At 44.3% G+C, this 21,615-nt stretch overlaps 1 protein-coding gene across 2 annotated transcripts in view; it reads right to left on the minus strand.

Moving 5' to 3' along the window:
* Positions 1 to 21,615, minus strand: part of LOC140365249 (arf-GAP with GTPase, ANK repeat and PH domain-containing protein 1-like) — a 68,522-nt gene that overhangs the window by 26,041 nt on the left and 20,866 nt on the right. For both annotated transcript variants that reach the window (XM_072451547.1, XM_072451546.1), the window contains exons 7-14: positions 21,519 to 21,604; positions 20,764 to 20,905; positions 19,997 to 20,131; positions 18,781 to 18,905; positions 16,104 to 16,250; positions 12,301 to 12,378; positions 10,651 to 10,755; positions 9,816 to 10,017 (exon numbers count right to left, since the gene is read on the minus strand). In XM_072451547.1, coding sequence (XP_072307648.1) covers positions 9,816 to 10,017; positions 10,651 to 10,755; positions 12,301 to 12,378; positions 16,104 to 16,250; positions 18,781 to 18,905; positions 19,997 to 20,131; positions 20,764 to 20,905; positions 21,519 to 21,604 — 1,020 coding nt within the window. The remainder of the gene's footprint in view (positions 1 to 9,815; positions 10,018 to 10,650; positions 10,756 to 12,300; positions 12,379 to 16,103; positions 16,251 to 18,780; positions 18,906 to 19,996; positions 20,132 to 20,763; positions 20,906 to 21,518; positions 21,605 to 21,615) is intronic.

Here is a 21,615-nt window from a genome sequence, read left to right on the forward strand (position 1 = left end):
AAGTTAGCAAACCTAGATACTAAACGCTAAGTGATTATAGTAGTTGTGGTCTCCAGGTATCACGCACACCTTTTACTTTTTCAAATTAACCCTTTATAGATTTTTAAGGAATATTTTTCGTCAAAAAACAAGGATTCTTTTCAATAGCTCCTAAGTCAGCTGACCTAGAAAGTCAAACCCAAGTGATTATAGTAGTTGTGGTCTCCAGGTATCACGCACACCTTTTACTTTTTCAATTTAACCCTTTATAGATTTTTAAGGAATATTTTTCGGCAAAAAACAAGAATTCTTTTCAATAGCTCCTAAGTCAGCAAACCTAGAAAGTCAAACCCAAGTGATTATAGTAGTTGTGGTCTCCAGGTATCACGCACAACTTTTACTTTTTCAATTTAACTCTTTGTAGAATTTTAAGGAATATTTTTCGTCAAAAAACAAGAATTATTTTCAATAGCTCCTAAGTCAGCTGACCTAGAAAGTCAAACCCAAGTGATTATAGTAGTTGTGGTCTCCAGGTATCACGCACACCTTTTACTTTTTCAATTTAACCCTTTATAGATTTTTAAGGAATATTTTTCGGCAAAAAACAAGAATTCTTTTCAATAGCTCCTAAGTCAGCAAACCTAGAAAGTCAAACCCAAGTGATTATAGTAGTTGTGGTCTCCAGGTATCACGCACACCTTTTACTTTTTCAAATTAACCCTTTGTAGATTTTTAAGGAATATTTTTCGTCAAAAAACAAGGATTCTTTTCAATAGCTTCTAAATCAGCTGACCTAGAAAGTCAAACCCAAGTTATTATAATAGTAGGCGAAATAAGAACAAAATAGGGACAAAACAGGAACAAAACGGGACGGCAAAATAGGCACAATACAGGATCAGAACAGAGCAGGAACAAAACAAAAAGAAGCCAAGAAGGAACTAAACAGCAGAGGGGGGCGTGCCCAAGCCGCTGCGGACCACCACAGGAGACCTGCAATATTACCAGTGGAATTACTACATTCAATCGAAACTGATCAAAACAAATTCTCGGCACATACCGGGCATGGTTGACAGAGTAGCACACGATACTTCCTTAGCTGCTCAATGGGATCGCTCCACACCACAGGCTGCATCCAAACTGAGTGGACCAGCGCATGCAACGTTGGCCAGCTGTTGCCGCACAACAGCGCCTTCGCCGCAATCTGCGGCACGTGGTCATGGACAAGGCGTTAAAAGCCAAACGGGTGTACTTGACCGGTGTATCTGGGGCAAACCGGGATTTAGGAGCGTTGAAACTGAATGACTGAGGAGAATTGGGAGTTCATTACCTGCTAGGTGATTTGCCAGAGCCCCGGACCGGATTATGGGTGCCTGTGGCACTGCAGCGGCACTACCGGAAGAATTTAATTCATGAATTTGTGAAATGAATTGAAGCCGCGGGATTGTCATTACCTGGAATGGAGGACGGAGTGGCCAACAACCAAGGCCCGGAAGAGCGTGTGGGTGAAACGAGAGGCGGATGAGGAGGGCGCGCTTAAAGTGTCTGCCAGCTGAGCGCCACGGAGCGGCAGGTGAGTGTACCCTCAGCACAGGCCTCTACAGCCCATATTGCCACATTCCACCCCCCCCGAAATGCATCGTCGCCCCGACGATGAAACACAACTTAACACCAAGGCCTAAAAACTACTTGTGTCAGCCTGGAGGATGACACAGGAGCACCTTGGCCGGATGGTTGTTCAACTAGGGACCTTGGAATACGGTGGGGATTTAGGTATTGGCCAGCGGTCGTGCGAGTGGACCGGCGTACAGATGCCTCGCTGAAGCCAGGATTGGCCACAGCGTCAATTGCTGGCGGAGCCTGGTCAGTGACCACGGTGGGGAGAGCAACTAATGGTTCTTGAGCACTCGGCACGTGTAATGGGACGTGGGAGGAGTTTTGGGGCACAACTGTTGGCTGCCGCACCGGCGGCTGTAAAAACAAATCATTCTCAAATGACTGTTCATCTTCTACGATTGGTGCTACAGGTGCATCCGGAGGATTCACACCAGGGACAGTGGCAGGGGAGTCACTGCAAAGCAGGGCCTTCAACGGGGATCGGTGGACCCTTTTTACCTTGGTTTGTTGATCCACAGGAGCCACCGTGTACACCACACCATCTTCCCTTGGGGCTTGCAGGACAACATAGGTTGAGGACCCCACAGGTCTTGGGTCTTCCGACAACCCCTAGCACTGTAATCGCGAAGTAGCACCAGCTGGCCTTCCTTAAAAGGCACATCTATGACCCGTTGGTCATGATTTGCCTTTCTGCGTGAGGCCGCCAGACGCAATCTTTCTCTTGCCCCGTTGAAAGCCACCTGAAGACGCATCTGGTGCTCTTTTCACCCACTGTTACGAACCTAGGGATTCTGTAGGGGTGTCAGCTCCCTGGGCAGTGGGAGTCAGCACCCTCTCCTGGTTGCCAGGTGATTCTCTCCACTGCAGGTCCCTCCTAACACACCTTAGGATCGTTTGGCTTGAGTGGAGCCAGCCTGGATATAAGGGAGGCTGGTGGGAGCAGTCTCTCTCTCTCTCGCCACGCCCCAAGACTGGTTGCTGTACTGTGTGGCAGCACAGTTTAATTCTGTTTATTTTTGCACATTTTCATTGCAACGATACATATCACACTACACTTATTTAGTTGCCATCTACACAGATACATTAGTTTCTTTTGCAGGGCCTGATTATTTATAATAAAAATATACTATTAATTATTGTGAGTGCTGTGTGGACTCCCCTCTTTGTTTGGCTGCCGTTGAGCCGGGTGGTCGTAACACCCACTCATGCACACTTCCCCCCCCCCCCGGGGTCTTGCACCCTACCCAACAAGCAATCAATAGGCAGACGTGGTTCTTGCCCAAACATCAGGAAGAATGGAGACTCACCAGTGGACTGGTGGAGAGTGGTGTTATATGCGTAGAGCACCTGGGGTAAGCAACCACTCCAGTCCCTCTTACGGGATGCAGGAAGAGCACGCAACATATTGTGAAGTGTTCGATTGAACCGCTCACACTGCCCATTTCCTGCTGGGTGGTACGGAGTAAGATAAGACAAGATAAGATATTCCTTTATTGTCCCACATGGGGAAATTTCATTGATGCAACGCAGGTAGATACAGAGGTAGATACAGAAGAAAAGAACAGATCACTTATAGGAAGTTTGAAAAACACTTTCAGTAGAAGATCTCTTATAAACAAAAACTCACATTACCCAACAAGGGATGGAGGGGAAAAATAATAAAGATAAAAATAAATACATAAATACATAAATACCATTGCATGTGATCACGACAGTAATTGCACATGAATATGTGTCACGACGGCACATATTGCACATATGACGGAATTGCACATTGTTAAGTCAGTATTGCGAGTGTTCAGGACTAACAGTGTTTGTTATAAAGTCTGATAGCAGCAGGAAGGAAAGACCTGCGAAACCTCTCCTTCACACAGCGAGGGTGGATCAGTCTCTCACTGAAGCTGCTCTCCAGAGCGGACTGCAGGGGGTGGCACTCATGGTCAAGCATAGATGTGAATCCAGCCAGGACCCTTCTGTCCCCCACCTCCTGCACCGAGTCCAGAGCGCAGCCCAGGACGGAGCTGGACTTCTTGATGACTTTGTCCAGCCTCCTCCTCTCTCTCTCTGCGATGCTGCTGCTCCAGCAGGCCACACCGTTCAGGAGGGCTGATGCCACCACAGAGTCATAGAAGGTCTTCAGGAGTGGCCCTGTCACTCCAAAAGACCTGAGTCTCCTCAGGAGGTAGAGCCGACTCTGGCTCTTCCTGTACAGTGCGTCTGTGTTATGAGTCCAGTCCAGTTTGTGGTTCAGATGAACACCCAGGTACTTGTATGAGTCCACTCTCTCAATGTCCCTTCCCTGGATGTTCACTGGTAAGGGGGCAGTGGGGTGGCGTCTGCGGAAATCCACCACCATCTCCTTGGTCTTCCCCGCGTTGATGAGGAGGTGGTTCCGCTTACACCAGTCCACAAAGTACTGCGCCAGTCCCCTGTACTCTGCATCATCGTCGTCCGTGATGAGTCCGATGATGGCAGAGTCATCAGAGAACTTCTGCAGTGTCGTGTCTGAAGTCTGCAGTGTAAAGGGTGAAGAGAAAGGGTGCGAGGACAGTGCCCTGGGGCGCCCCCACACTGCAGGTCCGAGTGTCAGACACACAGTCCCGTGCTCTCACAAACTGGGGTTGGTCCGTGAGGTAGTCCAGGATCCACTCTGCCAGGTCATACTCCACACTAGCAGTCTCCAGCTTGTCCCTCAGGAGCTGATGGTGTTGAAGGGGCTGGAAAGATCGAAGAACAGGAACCTCACAGAGCTGCCAGGCTTTTCCAGGTGAGAGAGAGCGGTGCAGCAGGGAGATGATGGCGACCTCCACTCCAATGCAAGGCCGGTATGCAAACTGCAGCGGGTCCATGACTGAGCTCACGGTGGAGCGGAGGTGGTCCAGGACCAGCCGCTCCAGTGTCTTCATCAGATAGGACGTGAGAGCCACCGGCCTGAAGCTGTTGAGGTCTTTGGCGCGCGGTGTCTTGGGCACAGGTACCAGACAGGAGGTCTTCCAGACCTGTGTTACCACCCTCAGCTTCAGGCTCATGTTGAAGACATGCTCCAAAACTCCACACAGTTCATCTGCGCAGGACTTAAGGAGCCTGGGGCTGATGCCGTCAGGTCCTGCTGCCTTCCTCACTTTAATCCTCTTCCGCTCACTCCTCACCTGTGCTGCTGTGACAGTCAGTGGTTGGCAGGGGGACTGTGTGCTGGGGGGATGGGTGAGTCCAGGCCAAGTGGGGAGCTGATGGTCCGGGGCGGAGAAATGAAGAGGAATGGATGCAGGGCATTGTCCAGCTGTGGAAGAGGGAGCATGCAGCTGTGCAGGGGGAGGGGCGGGTGACCAATCAAATCTCAAGAAGTAAGCATTTAAATCATTCACCCACTATAGATCCCCCTCTGTCTGGGCAGGGGAGATTTTGAAGCCCAAGATGGTTTTCAGGCTTCTCCACACTCCCTGAATGTTCTTCTGCTGCAGCTGCTCCTCCATCCTCCTCTTGTAGCCGGCCTCAGCCTGCCTGCTCTTCCTCCTCAGCTTTTTCTGCACAGTCCTCAGCTCCTCCTTGTTCCCTGACCTGAAGGCTCTCTTCTTCTCCTTCAGCAGAGCCTTCAGTTCACGGGTAATCCATGGCTTGTTGTTTGGAAAACACCGCACCGTCAGGGAGGGAACAATGTTCTCAAAACAGAAGTTGATGTAGTCCGTGATGCACTCTCTGATGGTGTTGATGTCCTCCCCATGGCCGTAAAGCTCAGTCCAGACAGTGGTGCTGAAGCAGTCCCTCAGAGCCTCCTCGCTCTCAGCAGACCACATCCTCACCACACGGGACACCACAGGCTGCCTGCGCATGATGGGTTCATACACAGGCCTCAAATGTACAAGGTTGTGGTCCGAGCTGCCCAGGGGAGGGAGGGGGGAAGAAGAATAAGCCTCTTTGGTGTTGGCAAAAAACAAGTCCAATGTTCTATTGTTTCTGGTGGGGCAGGTGACATACTGGGTGTATGTTGGTAGAACAGAAGAGGGAGAAGCGTGGTTAAAGTCACCAGAGATGAGGAAGAGAGCCTGTGGATGCTGTGTTTGCAGCCTACAAGTGCAGGAGAGCAGTGCTTCACAAGCATTTTCAGCATTGGCAGACGGGGCCACATAGACTACGATCAAAATCACATGCGAGAACTCCCGGGGCAGATAATATGGCCTCATGCCAATAGCCAATAGTTCAATATCCGAGACTTTGTAATCTCATACAGCTTACACAACTGCTGGATGAGAGGGCTCTCAAAGTTTCGTCCCTGGTCCGAGTGTATGCGTGCCGGAACACCAAACTTTGCAAACCACTCTGTGACCAGGACTTGCGCCACAGTGGAAGCGTGCTTGTTGCGGGTTGTCAAACGTCAGTCATGACCAGCACGTTTTCCAGACCAGTGGAGGTCTGCTCTAACTTGGTAAAGTCGATAGCAAGGATCTCGTTTGGCTGTGAAGCCAGTAAGTGGCCCATAAAGGCGTGAGGAACCGATTGGTTGTCCTTTGCATGCTGACATCTCTCGCAAGCCTGGCACCATTGGGCTACCTCCCGTGACATACCTGGCCAATAGCACCGGGAACACAGCAAGGCCAGAGTCCTCTCTATTCCTTGGTGTCCATGCTCCTGATGGACCTGGGTGAGGACATTCTGGACCAAGGCTTTAGGCAGAAGGAGTTGATACACAGCCCCACCACCGTCAGGACGAAACACCTGCCGATACAGCAGCCCCTCTAACTCTACCAGGCGGTCCCACTGGGCCAGCACTAAGAGGGCAGTCGAATTTGTTGCCAAAAGGTCAGGATCTCCTGTATGGCGGGGTCAGACTGCTGAAGCTCGCGGAGGTCAGCAGGGGCAACTTGCGGTAGAAAAGTCACAAGGGACTGTGTTGCCTGTGTAACCATTCCTTGTAGGGCTTGTTTTAACTGCCCAGGCAGACATGTGCCCCAAGTTCCCGGTGCCACTTCCTGTAAGGAAGTGCCAGGCTGGCGAGACAAAGTGTCAGCATTTTGGTTACACTTACCTGAACGATATTTTAATTCAAAATCAAAAGAGGCCAACTGGGCGGCCCAGCGCTGCTCAACAGCTCCCAGTGTGTCTGAGGAGGGATGACTCAGGGGATTGTTGTCCATATAGATCACGCATTTGTGTCCTAGCAGTTACTCCCTGAATTTCTCAGTCAGGGCCCACTTAAGGGCCAACAACTCTAGCTTCATGGAGCTGTAGTTGGACATGTTGCGCTCAGTCGGGCGCAGGCCTCGACTGGCGTACGCAAGAGGTCGCACCTTCCCTTCCTGGTCCTGGGAGAGCACTGCCCCCAATCCAGCATGACTTGCACCAACCTCCAGAATGAATGGGAGGGAGAAGTCAGCGTAGGCAAAGTACCGGGGCCGTGGTGAGCTTGGCTTTTAAGGCCTCAAAGCTCTGCTGACATTCTGTGGTCCAGGGTCCAGTAGCACAGGCCGTTTCCTTGACCGTTTACCAGTCAGTTCAGCAACTCTACGGTGTTTGCTAACTGCTAAAATAATCCTTGATTTTTGGCGGAAAACATTCCTTAAAATTCAAAAAGGGTTAAATTGAAAAAGTAAAAGGTGTTACCTGGAGACTCAATCTACTATAATAACTTGGGTTTGACTTTCTAGGTCAGCTGACTTAGGAGCTATTGAAAAGAATCCTTTTCTTTTGACAAAAAATATTCCTTAAAAATCTATAAAGGGTTATTAATTTGAAAAAGTAAAAGGTGTGCGTGATACCTGGAGACCACAACTACTATAATCACTTAGCTTTTACTATCTAGGTTTGCTAACTTAGGAGCTATTGAAAAGAATCCTTGTTTTTTGACGAAAAATATTCCTTAAAAATCTATAAAGGGTTAAATTGAAAAAGTAAAAGGTGTGCGTTATACCTGGAGACCACAACTACTATAATCACTTGGGTTTGACTTTCTAGGTCAGCTGACTTAGGAGCTATTGAAGAGAATCCTTGATTTTTGACAAAAAATATTCCTTAAAAATCAACAAAGGATCAATTTGAAAAAGTAAAAGGTGTGCGTGATACCTGGAGACCACAACTACTATAATCACTTGGGTTTGACTTTCTAGGTCAGCTGACTTAGGAGCTATTGAAAAGAATCCTTGTTTTTTGACGAAAAATATTCCTTAAAAATCTACAAAGGGTTAATTTGAAAAAGTAAAAGGTGTGTGTGATACCTGGAGACGACAACTACTATAATCACTTAACTTTTACTATCTGGGTTTGCTAACTTAGGAGCTATTGAAAATAATTCTTGTTTTTTGACGAAAAATATTCCTTAAAAATCTACAAAGGGTTAATTTGAAAAAGTAAAAGGTGTGCGTGATACCTGGAGACCACAACTACTATAATCACTTAGCATTTACGATCTAGGTTTGCTAACTTAGGAGCTATTGAAAAGAATCCTTGTTTTTTGACGAAAAATATTCCTTAAAAATCTACAAAGGGTTATTTTGAAAAAGTAAAAGGTGTGCGTGATACCTGGAGACCACAACTACTATAATCACTTGGGTTTGACTTTCTAGGTCAGCTGACTTAGGAGCTATTGTAAAGAATCCTTGTTTTTTGACTAAAAATATTCTTTAAAAATCTACAAAGGGTTATTTTTTTAGCCCAAAAGGACTATGACATCTAGGATTAGCAACTTGGATTCATGCTCAATGTTGTTGTTTTTTTTGTTTTTTTTATAAATATGTTTATATTTTTTAAGATAACAAACGGTACTTTAGAGACGGTCTCTAACTGGCGTACCAAGCGGCACTTCAGCGCGCAGCTCCCTGTGTCGAGCTACTGCAGGCGGGGCACACTCAGAGGAAGCTCCCGCTCTAGTTGCGGAGGCGAATGTCCAACGTCCAACGTGAAACTAACTTCACCGCGGTGAGATCTTCTACTGAGTGTTTTTCAAACTTCCTATAAGTTATTTGTTCTTTTCTTCTGTATCTACCTCTGTATCTACCTGCGTTGCATCAATGGAATTTCCCCATGTGGGACAATAAAGGATTATCTTATCTTATCTTATCTTATTTACGCTTTTGTTTGTGCCAATATTTTAACTGCTCAAAAGATAGATATGAAGCTTTATTTGAACATTTTAGGGAAGTCAGGGACTTTCAAGGATGGACAAGCAGACTCGGGGATGGAGGATGGATAGAATAGTTTCACTTCATTACACAAACTAGTGCTCTATGTTGGTAAATGATTGCCAGTATTTCTAATGAACATATAATCATCAAACGTGAACAGAGCCTCAGCTACAGACAAAAACTTGTCTCTAAAAGATAGTTTTTAATACTGTTTGTTGAAACGTGGCGCTGCTGTTGCTTCACTTCTCCTCTGCACATGCTCAGTTAGGGCTTCTCTTCTCCTCTGCACATGCTCAGTTAGGGCTTCTCTTCTCCTCTGCACATGCTCAGTTAGGGCTTCTCTTCTCCTCTGCACATGCTCAGTTAGGGCTTCTCTTCTCCTCTGCACATGCTCAGTTAGGGCTTCTCTTCTCCTCTGCACATGCTCAGTTAGGGCTTCTCTTCTCCTCTGCACATGCTCAGTTAGGGCTTCACTTCTCCTCTGCACATGCTCAGTTAGGGCTTCTCTTCTCCTCTGCACATGCTCAGTTAGGGCTTCTCTTCTCCTCTGCACATGCTCAGTTAGGGCTTCTCTTCTCCTCTGCAAATGCTCAGTTAGGGCTTCTCTTCTCCTCTGCACATGCTCAGTTAGGTCTTCTCTTCTCCTCTGCACATGCTCAGTTAGGGCTTCTCTTCTCCTCTGCACATGCTCAGTTAGGGCTCGGTCAGGCACAAGATTCCCACACAGGTTTATTCAGGCAGCTGCAGGACAAGAAGAACCAAGCTTCCTGCAGTACTGCTCAGCGGCCTCTAGAGGTCATTAAAAGACATCGTGACTTCAGTCGAGCTTCAGCAGCAGAAGTGAGGGGGAAACAGGCTTATTTGGATATATTTTGGACCGATTTAAATATAGTTGTGACACATTTTAGATTTTATGGGTCAATCACTGATCATTATTTATTTATTTATTGTAGAGCAGCACACAGTATATGTAGTAATTGAGTTTGTAGTCTTTTAAAATGATACAATTTGGGGAAAATGATGAAAATCTGCCCTATATATCGGCTTAAAAATATCGGCAGAGCAACATGATCTGTTTCTTACCCTTCTAACCCCTGATGGACTCACCTAGACCGAGCCCCTCAGGTCCCTGTGGCTCCTTTGATTTCCCGTTAAGTCCAGACCCTGGTCCTGGTCCTGGTCCTGGTCCTGGTCCTGGTCCAGACCCGGGCACGGACTGGGGCACAGCTCGAGGAGGGCGTTTCCCCGGGACTTTCACTGTGACACGCAGAAGGTCCATCTCTTTCCCCGGAGCGTTCAACATGTAATCCTGACGAGTTAGACCAAGGAATGTTGTCAAAGATTTGAGTTCAGATGAGCCGGACAAAAAGGAGGTTTTTTTCCACTGATAAACGATATGTGCTGTATATATTTAAATGAATATATTTAAATCTATGGCAAGGCTGGAAAATCACAATATGTATTTGTGTCGTCAAGTGGGACAATTAGCTTTACAGCAAAAGAAAGTATAAGTTTAAGAAAAACTTTGACAAAAGTTCACAAATAAACACATCTCTTTAGTAAAACAAAATGTATTCTTCAGGGATGTAATATATTTGGTTTTGTAAGTCTATTTCTAATATTTTTTCTCTTAAAAAATACCTCTGTATTTAAAATAAATGAATAAAATAAAATGTAAAAAATAAACAACATAAAAATGAAAAAAACAATTAACCAATGAACACATATAATCCACCATTATTAACACCATTATAATCCACTTCACTGCTATGTTCAAGAATAGACCTCTCAAGAGCTGTAGCCAATATAAAGAGCCTTAAATACATTTTCAGACAAACAAAAAAACAAAACAACAAACAAACAGACAAACATTGGAGTTAACAGTAGATATATATCTTTGTGTCATACATGTACTTTAGGTGATTCTGACTTAAGGACTCACATTGACGCTGGCGTGGTACGACAGGATGCCGTCGCTGGTCAGAGTCACGTACTTCTTCTTCCACTCTTTGTTCAGAGAGTTCCCGCTGCGTTTCAGCAAAATGCCCTGACACGGAGAACAGATTAGGTTTAATACAGCGCAGGTCCTTCATTAGCCTCTGATATGAGACTGCGGAGCCACGAGGAAAAGAGGATCGTGTTCGAGACGAGGCCACGACGGGGTTAGAGAGCGCGGGAAGCTAACTGGAGGCACTGCTCTGTCTGAAGCTCTGTTATTCAAGTCGTTTTAACATAACGTGACCGTAAAAACTGACTCCGACAGCTGGATTTTTTACTTTAAGATAGCTCTGTAGACTTCGCTAACATTATATTCGACAGAATGCGTTTCACTGTCACGTTTTGGAACAGCGTTATGCCTTTGTGAACAGAGACAATGAAACGGAACGCGTAACGGATAGATAACGTTTTAAATAAGGGACTGAAGGTTCTGCTGCTGCGGTGGACACGGGCTGATTACGTTTATATGCTCTTTAGAATATGAAAGTAATTGTAGCACTGAAGGCTTGTTACATACCATGTTGTGCACAAAAGTGATATGAAATTAGAAAACCGTTCAAATTACCCAGCTTTGTGCCAAACAGCATTACATTTAGATAAATACCAGGCACTTCAATCAAATTAATCATGAAGTGAAAACTCCCGTATTTCCCGGAGTATAAGTCGCACCAGCCAAAAAATGCGAAACAGAGAAGGAAAAAACATATATAATTTGTACTCTGTAGTATAAGTTGCTCTGTAGTATAAGTCACATTTTTGGGGGAAATGTATTTGATAAAATCCAGGACCAAGAACAGACATTTAATCTTGAAATGCCGTTTAAAATAATAACAGATTAGAGAACATGGTGAATAGATGTACGTATGCTAACGCTAACACCTTCAGCTACATGACGCACAGACAGAACTGTGGTAAGTGTCTGGTATGTTAACGTAACATATGAACAGTTATTCAGATAACTATAGCATAAAGAACATGCTAACAAGTTTACCAAAGCATCAGTTTTACCCCAAATCACTAAATCCATTGAATTCTTCTTCCTCTGTGTCACTTCTAAACAACTCCACAAACTCCAGAGGAAGAGGAAGTGCAGATTCTTCTTCTGCGTCGCTTAGAGCCTAGAGCGCCCTCTTGTGTTTGTCAATGTGAAAATAACGAATTATATCACATTTAAATCGCACCCCGGCCAAACTATGTAAAAAAGGTGCAACTTATAGTCCGGAAAATACGGTATTTATATCTATCTGCAATATGAAAAGAAGGCTTCTATTTGTCTCTGTTTTTTGAGCATTATTATTATTATTTTCAACAGTCGTCCATAACATGAATCATGCACAAAGCTTTAGCACTGCTGTGAGGTAACACCAGTTGTATTTTTGTGTGTGTTTTGTGACGTTCAGTTCAATAAACCAATAAACCAGTCAATAAACGACTATCTTCTGGCAGCCCGAGCCAAAACGCCTACCGCCGTCGCCTCAACCAGACCCGTCCGTCCACTCTTCTTTCTTTCCCTCTGCTGCCGTGGAGACGTCTTCGCTCTCGTGGGTTCATCTCAGGCTCGCTCGGCTTTTCTATATAAATCTGTGCCTCTCACCTGCTTTATGGGGATGCACCGCCCACTGCCCAGACTGCTGTCGGCGCTGCGTCTGTTCGAGTCGCTGCCTCTGCGGCCCTGGAGAACAGAAGGACCAGAGAGGCTGCTGAGAAAACGCTCACGGTGGTAGAAAGAGTACTGACGATGAGTACTCGAGTAAAAGGACAGTTACTGGGCTAAGAAGGACCAGGGAGGCTGCTGAGAAAACGCTCACGGTGGTGGAAAGAGTACTAACGATGTGTACTCGAGTAAAAGGACAGTTACTGGGCTAAGAAGGACCAGGGAGGCTGCTGAGAAAACGCTCACGGTGGTGGAAAGAGTACTGACGATGTGTACTCGAGTAAAAGGACAGTTACTGGGCTAAGAAGGACCAGAGAGGCTGCTGAGAAAACGCTCATGGTGGTGGAAAGAGTACTAACGATGTGTACTCGAGTAAAAGGACAGTTACAGGGCTAAGAAGAAGGACCAAAGAGGCTGCTGAGAAAACGCTCACGGTGGTGGAAAGAGTACTGACGATGAGTACTCGAGTAAAAGGACGGTTACAGGGCTAAGAAGGACCAGAGAGTCTGCTGAGAAAACGCTCACGGTGGTAGAAAGAGTACTAACGATGTGTACTCGAGTAAAAGGACAGTTACTGGGCTAAGAAGGACCAGAGAGGCTGCTGAGAAAACGCTCACGGTGGTGGAGAGAGTACTGACGATGTGTACTCGAGTAAAAGGACAGTTACTGGGCTAAGAAGGACCAGAGAGGCTGCTGAGAAAACGCTCATGGTGGTGGAAAGAGTACTAACGATGTGTACTCGAGTAAAAGGACAGTTACAGGGCTAAGAAGAAGGACCAAAGAGGCTGCTGAGAAAACGCTCACGGTGGTGGAAAGAGTACTGACGATGAGTACTCGAGTAAAAGGACGGTTACAGGGCTAAGAAGGACCAGAGAGTCTGCTGAGAAAACGCTCACGGTGGTAGAAAGAGTACTAACGATGTGTACTCGAGTAAAAGGACAGTTACTGGGCTAAGAAGGACCAGAGAGGCTGCTGAGAAAACGCTCACGGTGGTGGAGAGAGTACTGACGATGTGTACTCGAGTAAAAGGACGGTTACAGGGCTAAGAAGGACCAGAGAGGCTGCTGAGAAAACGCTCACGGTGGTGGAAAGAGTACTGACGATGTGTACTCGAGTAAAAGGACAGTTACAGGGCTAAAAATGTACTGCTGCCAAAAAGTGCACTTAAGTAAAAGTAGTAGAAAAAGCTTCAGTTGTAGTCAAAGTAAAAGTACGTCCCGTGGTCCCGTTGTAAGTAAAAGTAGTCAGTACACATGAAAACTACTACTCAAAGTGCTAGTTTACCACTTTTGAGTCTGAAATGAAATTTTAATTTAGTATCTTTTTTTTTTGGTCGTATTTTAGAACAATCTTTTGTACATACAAAGATTAATGAAACTGCTTGAATTTAAATTATTTTTCAATTTTTTTCATATTAAAGAAAAACAGATCAAACAAACTATATGTACAGTAATGACAGAAACAAATTAAAATTAAAATTAAAAGAAAGAAAAATAAATAAATAAACAATGTACGACTAGGCTATCAGATTATTTGAGATTCAATCATTTTTCAATTAAAAAATAAAAATTATATCTAAGAAAAACACTGATCAAATGTACAACAACGACAGGAATGAATATGTAAATAAATAAACAAAATACAGACAGGGCTGAACCAGATTATTTGAGATTATTAAATTATTTTTCTATCACAATCCACAGCAGGCTCATCCTCAGTGACTCCTTTAATTTTAACGCTTCAACATGTGGCCCTCCGTGTAAAAGTGCTAAGCTAAAACCCGCGCAGAAACCTGAACATTCCACAAAGGTTCGTAAATGTTTAAATGCAGCTTTAAATTAAACAGCGTCAAAGGAAGACTTGTTTTTGTGTTTTTTTGACATTGACATCTATCGAAAGCAAGCAATTTAATCCTCCTGAACCACATCAAAGACAGAAAAAGGATGAGAATCTGCGTCACACTAAAAACCTCGTCTCTCGGCATCGACGCCGCTGCCAATATCAAGATTAAGCTGTACTTTTAGTGTCCCCCATCAAAGAAAATGGCCTGTAATTTAAGTGAACAGCAAACAGAACGAGCTGGCGCCATAAAAAATGCAGAGAGTACACATTTCACGCCGATGTCTGACGCAAATGAAAGTAATCTGTGTATTTTATATTTAAAAGCTGCACCTGTTACGGACCGTGCAGGTTCCGTCGCGGAAGATTAATGACTTTAGCGGCTGCGCTTCGGACACGCTTTCAGACTTCATTAGCTAAATACTTTAATCTAAGTAAAAGGTTGCGGTAGTAGTAGCTAGCGATGGTAGTAGAAGTAGTACTAGTGTTCAGTTTTTAGTCACAGAATACTGAATACTGGCAGTAAAGTCGATACGGTACTAACCCTATCCCTAACCCTTTAAAAGGTTTTTCTGGCTTAAACGGGACAGATGTTGTGCGAAATGGGGTTCGATGGGGGAAAGACATTCGGTTAAAGGTCAAAGCCGGGTCGTGAACCAGCAAGAATACTTTGCACTGATAAAATTGTTAGTTTTTCAAGACAAAATAGATGTGTTTTCCATTTTTTCTCGCCCTCACGTGTAGTTTGAAGTCTAAATTGCGCGATCAAGTCCAATGTGTTCATTGGATTTTAGGAAAGCATTACGTAATGTGGATTTAAATACAGCACAGATTATATTAACGCCGGTAGGAAATTGTTACCAAGACAAATACAGTCCATGTTCAGAGAGAGAAAGAGGTTATAACATAAGGGGACAGTTACATTTGAAGATGGGAAACAATTGCACTGTGAGAAAAGCTTTTTGTTTTCCCATCTGTGGCATAAATCGTAGAAGAGCTTGAGTTTATTGCAAGATACTTGGAAGAGTGGAAACATTAGTGTTATTAGACAAATATTCTGCTGTTGGGTAGTTGCAGATTTGTCAAAAAAGAGAAAATGTGTGTGTAATCCTTTTGTAAATACATCTTACTAGAGGGGAAAGGGACAATACGCTTCAAAACTTCTTCCGACTCTTTTTAAGCATCACAAACTCATGTATTATGAATTATGTAACCCATTTTGTACCGTTTTCTACAATAAAACTGTGAATATTTGCAGTGTAAAGTGATATTTCTGCACTTGTGTGGTTATTTTTATGGTCCACTCACATTTTGTGCTATATTTGAACCTCAATCGAGTCTTTTTTACTGGTACATTTTAGCACTTTCAAGAGAAAATACGTGGCAGATTGTCACGGGGATGAAACAATTCCATTTTTATCACAATATTAGCCCCAGGACGAGACATAATTGGCTCCATGAGAACGACAAATCCCCTCTATTGGCTGTAGAAGGCGCCTTGAGGCCTGACAGGTTCAAATAACAGTTTCACCCCCTCCCACAAGTAATTAAGGCTTGTTTGTTTGTTTGTTTGTTTGTTTGTGGTGACACTGTTAACGCGATCTCCCTTTTCAACGCTATAATTTAGAATCCAGATCATTAAAGCGCAATTTTTTCCCCTTGTCCACAGAGTTCAGGGTTGAATCTGCTCAGGCATCGTTAAAACCTTCATTATTTCCTTTTGTTAGTCCTCGGAGCACTTCGTAAATGTAAAACACTCAACGTACAAGATACGTACAATAAACAAGATAATTAAATATACCGCTGCAGCCTCTCTCAGCCGGTGTCACTGTTTGGATTTAGTCAATATTTAAAATGTCACGCAAATGTCAAATGCGAGCAGAAACAGGAAAAAGGGCATTTACGGCAAATCTGGGCGTCCTCCTGCGGGTGGCGCTGCGGACGGAGCCGGGCGTGTCCGCTTTCACAGTTTTACCGATGTCTTTGTGACTGATGACCGGAGTGGACGGCAGCGAGGACGAGTAGTCGCTGCTCTGGCCGCCGTTACTCGCCTGAGAGAGAGAGAGAGAGAGAGAGAGAGAGAGAGAGAGAGAGAGGGAGGGAGAGAGAGAGGGAAGAGTGGGTTAGTATGTGAGAGAGGGAGAGAGAGAGGGAGAGAGGGAAGAGTGGGTTAGTATGTGAGAGAGGGAGAGAGGGAGAGAGAGAGGAAGGGACAGAGAGAAGAGTGGGTTAGTATGTGAGAGAGGGAGGGAGAGAGGGAGGGAGAGAGAGAGGGAGAGAGAGAGGGAAGAGTGGGTTAGTATGTGAGAGAGGGAGGGAGAGAGGGAGGGAGAGAGAGAGTGAAGAGTGGGTTAGTATGTGAGAGAGGGAGAGAGGGAGAGAGAGAGGGAGAGAGGAAGGGACAGAGAGAAGAGTGGGTTAGTATGTGAGAGAGGGAGGGAGAGAGGGAGGGAGAGAGAGAGGGAAGAGTGGGTTAGTATGTGAGAGAGGGAGAGAGGGAGAGAGAGAAGGAGGTAATGGACGTTAATAAATCAAATTGCCGAGTATAAATAGCCAAAATGAGAAGAATGTGCTCGGGCGAAGAGAGGAAAAGAAAAGAAGAATAAATGAATAAAATGGAAAACAAATCAGGGCTTTAAATAGACCACAGTTCGTTTGACCGGTTCCGGACGACAGAACCCGATCCTCCTGTCGCCGCGGTTACAAAGTGCCGCGATTGACAGGCGGATGAGAGCCAATCGCCTGAGAGACGTGCTGCCAGTTAGCGACGGTAGAAGCTCTGTTCATTCATACTTTTTTTTGTATTTATCTATTTATTTATTTATTTAATTGATGCATTGACAGACAAACAATAAAAAAAACAAAAAAAACAAGGCCGTGGCAGGTCATTTTCATAGACGTACAGCCCCATTGATTTGAGTCGGTGCCGAATTTGCGTTAACATTGAAGTCGCTCGTGCCGAGAACCTTCCGCCGCGAACGTTACTATGGCAACACCAACGTGGACGAGCTAACATCTAACGCGCTACGCATATGTACTTCATCTTCGGACATATTTTGAATTGAATATGAGCTCGACGTTCACGAAAACCGAACACTCAACCGCTAATGACGGACCCGGGCGAACGGATCCGTGCGGAGGAACATCGAGGTCGATCGTGCGATGCGTTTTGTGACTGTGGCGGGTTCGAGATTTGACAATAAGTCGCACCTTTTTTCATAGTTTTGGCCGGGATGTGACTTATACTTATATTTATACTTATGTACTTATACTCTGGAGCGACTTGTATGTGATATTATTTGTTATTTTCACACTTGCAACCGCATTTCATACTCCAGTGCGACTTATATATGTTTTTTTCTTCTCTATTATGCATTTTTTGGCTGGTGCGACATAAACTCCGGTGCCACTTATAGTCCAGAAAATACGGTATATTTATCAAAAACCGACGTTACGAAACTGTCTTAACAAACTATTGAACTTGAATGACTGGCGAACCAAGGCGACAACGACAGATAACATTCGCAACCGTTTCCAGCCATCGAAGTGAAATATAGTCACGCTAACGACCGGCACGACCGACCACGCCCGACCACGCCCTTCACGGTGCGATCCTTCTGCGTTCGAACACGACGTTGGCGATACGGGCAAGACATGAAGAGCTCGTCAAATAAAAGACGTCACTTTGAACGTTCTTGTCAAACAAACCGCTAAAAACAAAGGCTCAATAGTGACGCAGAAGCTGGATTGTCTGACACGTCACCAGAAGGTTGTTGCTTTGAATCCCACTCTGCCGAAGCGTACACAATGTAGCTCTTCCCCGGAGCAGACACTTGTATCATTTGACACATTTATCATTTCATTTTACACAGAATTTAGAACGAACTCAAGTTACATAAATTCAGTGTAAAATAAAAGCTTCATACACTTGATCCACACTTGATATGACTGAAAGGATTTTATCTGCGCTTTATGCACTTTGTGCACTATGTTTTTATAGGTTTAACGAATCTTTTCTTGTTCCGTGCAGCACTTTGAATCACTTTGTGTGCGAACTGCACTCAACGAGGCCAAATTTGTGAAAAATACCTTGGAAAAACATCACGATTTAAAAAAAAATCCCGGTTGTCACTGAGACCGTGTGAAATATCGTCCGACGCGTTGCCATTTGTCGAGTTTGTGACCGGCTTTATGACACCGAACGACAAAATAAAAGTTATATGTGACAAAAACAGTCGGGTAAAAAAGTACTTTTTTTATATAAATTGAATGAAAACCACTTCTAAAATAGTCACGATTATTATGTTTTTGTTCTTATGATTATATTGTGACCTAAATAATCATGATTATCCATTAATTTGGCCGGGTTTGAAGGTCTAAACCCGGCTTAAGATGGAATAATGTTCAACAAAACGTGTAACAAACGCAACAATGAACAAAGCTAACTGTTTAACTGTTGATCAGAGCTAAACCTGGAAAAAGCTTTTGGATCGCACAAACAACAGTTCAAAAATGCAAACATGCCAAATAAAACACGCTGCTGTCTCCGTGAGCGGGTGAAAGCGTCTCGGCGGCTCATACCTGCCCAGGGAAGCCCCCTGACACCGGGGTGGAGCCTCCGGAGTGGGTCGGCGAGTTGGGCAGAGATTTACAGGTCGCCGCCAGAAGAGCCGCCTGCTTCTTGGCCGTCATGATCTTCTGAGCGGCTGCGGGGGATGGGAAAACGGCAGAATGTAAGAACACGACTGGATGTACATCGCCACAAATACTGAAAGACGTCACGGCGCGTTTTTATCTCAAATGTGATGTGAGAATGGCCTTTACGCGGTTTAATATTTGTTCTTTTTTAGCTCTGCGCACGATATTGACGGAGATTGCAAAAAATTGGGGACGCTAAGGCCAAAAGACGCATTAAAGCAGAACTAAGAGCTCCCCCTGCAGGTCCCTTGTGAAACTACATTGTCAGAAAACCGACACAAATGCTGTTTTTTGTTCTCTCACATTTTTTCTCTCTTTCGTTTTTCGTCTTTCGTAATAAGACAGTATAATCACATACAAAACCATTCACATTGTCAATTATTAAAAAGAGCCAGGGTTTCTCAGGAGAGTTGTCATTGATGTCGGCAAATGGTGCAAGGTCAGAACAGCAGGGGGCTTGAAGGGACACTTGAAACGCCCCAAAAAAACATATTGAACCATCACAGGGACTTACAAATGCGTTCAATAAGGTGAAAATGTGACTTAGTTATGCTTTAACACTGACTGTGGAGGTTCTGCAGAGGCTAACCCGCTAATAATGAAAGACGTAAGAAGAACTCTAAACTAACAATCGTGTTGTACATTATTTCGTGATTATATTTCATATTTCAACTTTTAGGCCATACAGTATATAGAGATCACAATTTAAGTAGCCGTCGTGTATCTATATTCTTTTAAATATGTAAATTAAGCTAACAATACGATACGACGACACCAAAATGGCAAATTGCTATTTACCGTATTTTCCGGACTATAAGTCGCACCAGCCAAAAAATGCAAAATAGAGATGACAAAGACATATATAAGTCGCACTGGAGTATGAAATGCGGTTACAGGTGTGAAAATAACAAATAATCACATATAAGTCAGTCGCACCCCGGCCAAAACGATGAAAACTACTAATAGTCCGGAAAATACAGTAGGTTTTTATCGCCAAATCACCCAGTCCTGGTCACGCCACTCCCAGCATTCACTTGAGTATCGTACCCTTTACCGGCCCTCGCCCTCCGACCACAGCGAGAAGAGCTTTTCGCCTCACCGTCGTTGAAGACTCGGTTGACGTTGAGCCCGTAGGTGGCGCAGGTCTCGTAGTACGTGCACCTCCTCACGTCGGAGCACAGCTGTCGAGCTTTGACGTCGTCGATCACTCTGGGGTTCGTGCTGCTGATTTTATCTGTCACGGAAACCAGAAAAGGGTCAAAGCTGGAACGAAGCCGGGGCTAGAGACTAAAGCCCCGGATAGTCTAAAAAAAGGGCTTAACAGGGACTAACACTAAATAATAATAATGCAAAAATAAAATTAAAATAAATTAATTAAACATTTAAAATAAACAAAATGAACAAAATGAATAAAATGAATGAAATGAACAAAATGAATAAAATGAAATAAAATGAATAAAATGAATAAAATGAATAAAATGAATAAAATGAATAAAATGAATAAAATGAATAAAAATAAATAAAATAAATAAAATAAATAAAATAAATAAAATAAATAAAATAAATAAAATAAATAGAGTAGCAAGAGTGAATTTAAGGATTAAAAACAGCTCTGAACAGGTGGGTCTTTAAATATTATAATGATGTTTAGTTTAGTAGGTTTGCGCTGCTCTTCTTATATATATAGCGGTACATGTAATTTTTCATCCACCCTTTAATATTAATGTACATTGAAACCTTTTGCAGACTGTACAAGACTGACAAAAGGCATAAAGTGGGACAATACAGACAAAGACAGACGTCCGTTTCCGTAGCGACCAGCGTTCGTTCAGTGCCGCTGGGGGAAGATTCTGTCTCTTTTCTCACCCTGAGTGCCCACCACCACGAAGGCGATCTCGCTGATGGGCCGGTGCAGAGCGAGCTGGTGGTAGAATTTGTAAACTTCTTGAAAACTGGATTCATTCTCCAAACTGAAGACGAGGATCACAGCGTCCACCCAGCTGGCGAACTGCAAGCGGGACAAAAAGTGTTTAAATGTGGCACACACGGCTTGAAACCGCAGCCAATCAGAGCGCTGCTTTTCGGCCTTTACCCCCGCGTCTCATTTTGTCACAAAGTGCTACTATTTTTACAAGAAACTCTTTGCTGTCAAACCCAAATTGACTCATTTACAAGTCCCAGTGTGAGGTAAGTGTGATTATCTTAGGCGCCAACACGTTTAAATTAGACTGTACTGCCCCCTGTAGACCATCCACGGAAATGCATCTCTCCTTCAGGTTCTCCTCAAGGTTTCTCTTTTTCCCTCTGGGTATTTGTATTTCTGGACAAAAGGACTTCCGTTTGCTAAGTTCCTGCGGACGTTGGTTAAGCCGCTTGTCTTTTATTGACCAATGGCCACGTCAGTGTTTGATTTGCCGACTGCTTCTGTTGGTTAAATCAACAACTGTGTAAGGCTCTTCGAGGTGACTGCTCTTGTGACTGGGGGCCACACAAAAGGAAACTGGACTGAACGTAATTTGGCGTAAATATTATAAATCGGCTTTACATTTTTGGCAGCAGCAAAAACACAACCAGGGTTAATTAAATGCATATTGGTCGTATTATGATGTAGTTTGACCCACCTGAAGTCCAGGGAGCTCCGTCTCTTCTCTGATGACGAGAACATGGCTCTGTCCGTCCACCTGCACGTCCTTGATGTACTGGCGCCCTTCAACGCAA

Source organism: Eucyclogobius newberryi, unplaced genomic scaffold, assembly GCF_026437365.1.
Source record: "Eucyclogobius newberryi isolate DKJ021-1_F unplaced genomic scaffold, fEucNew1.0.hap1 SCAF_19, whole genome shotgun sequence".
Taxonomy (NCBI): Eukaryota; Metazoa; Chordata; class Actinopteri; order Gobiiformes; family Gobiidae; genus Eucyclogobius; species Eucyclogobius newberryi.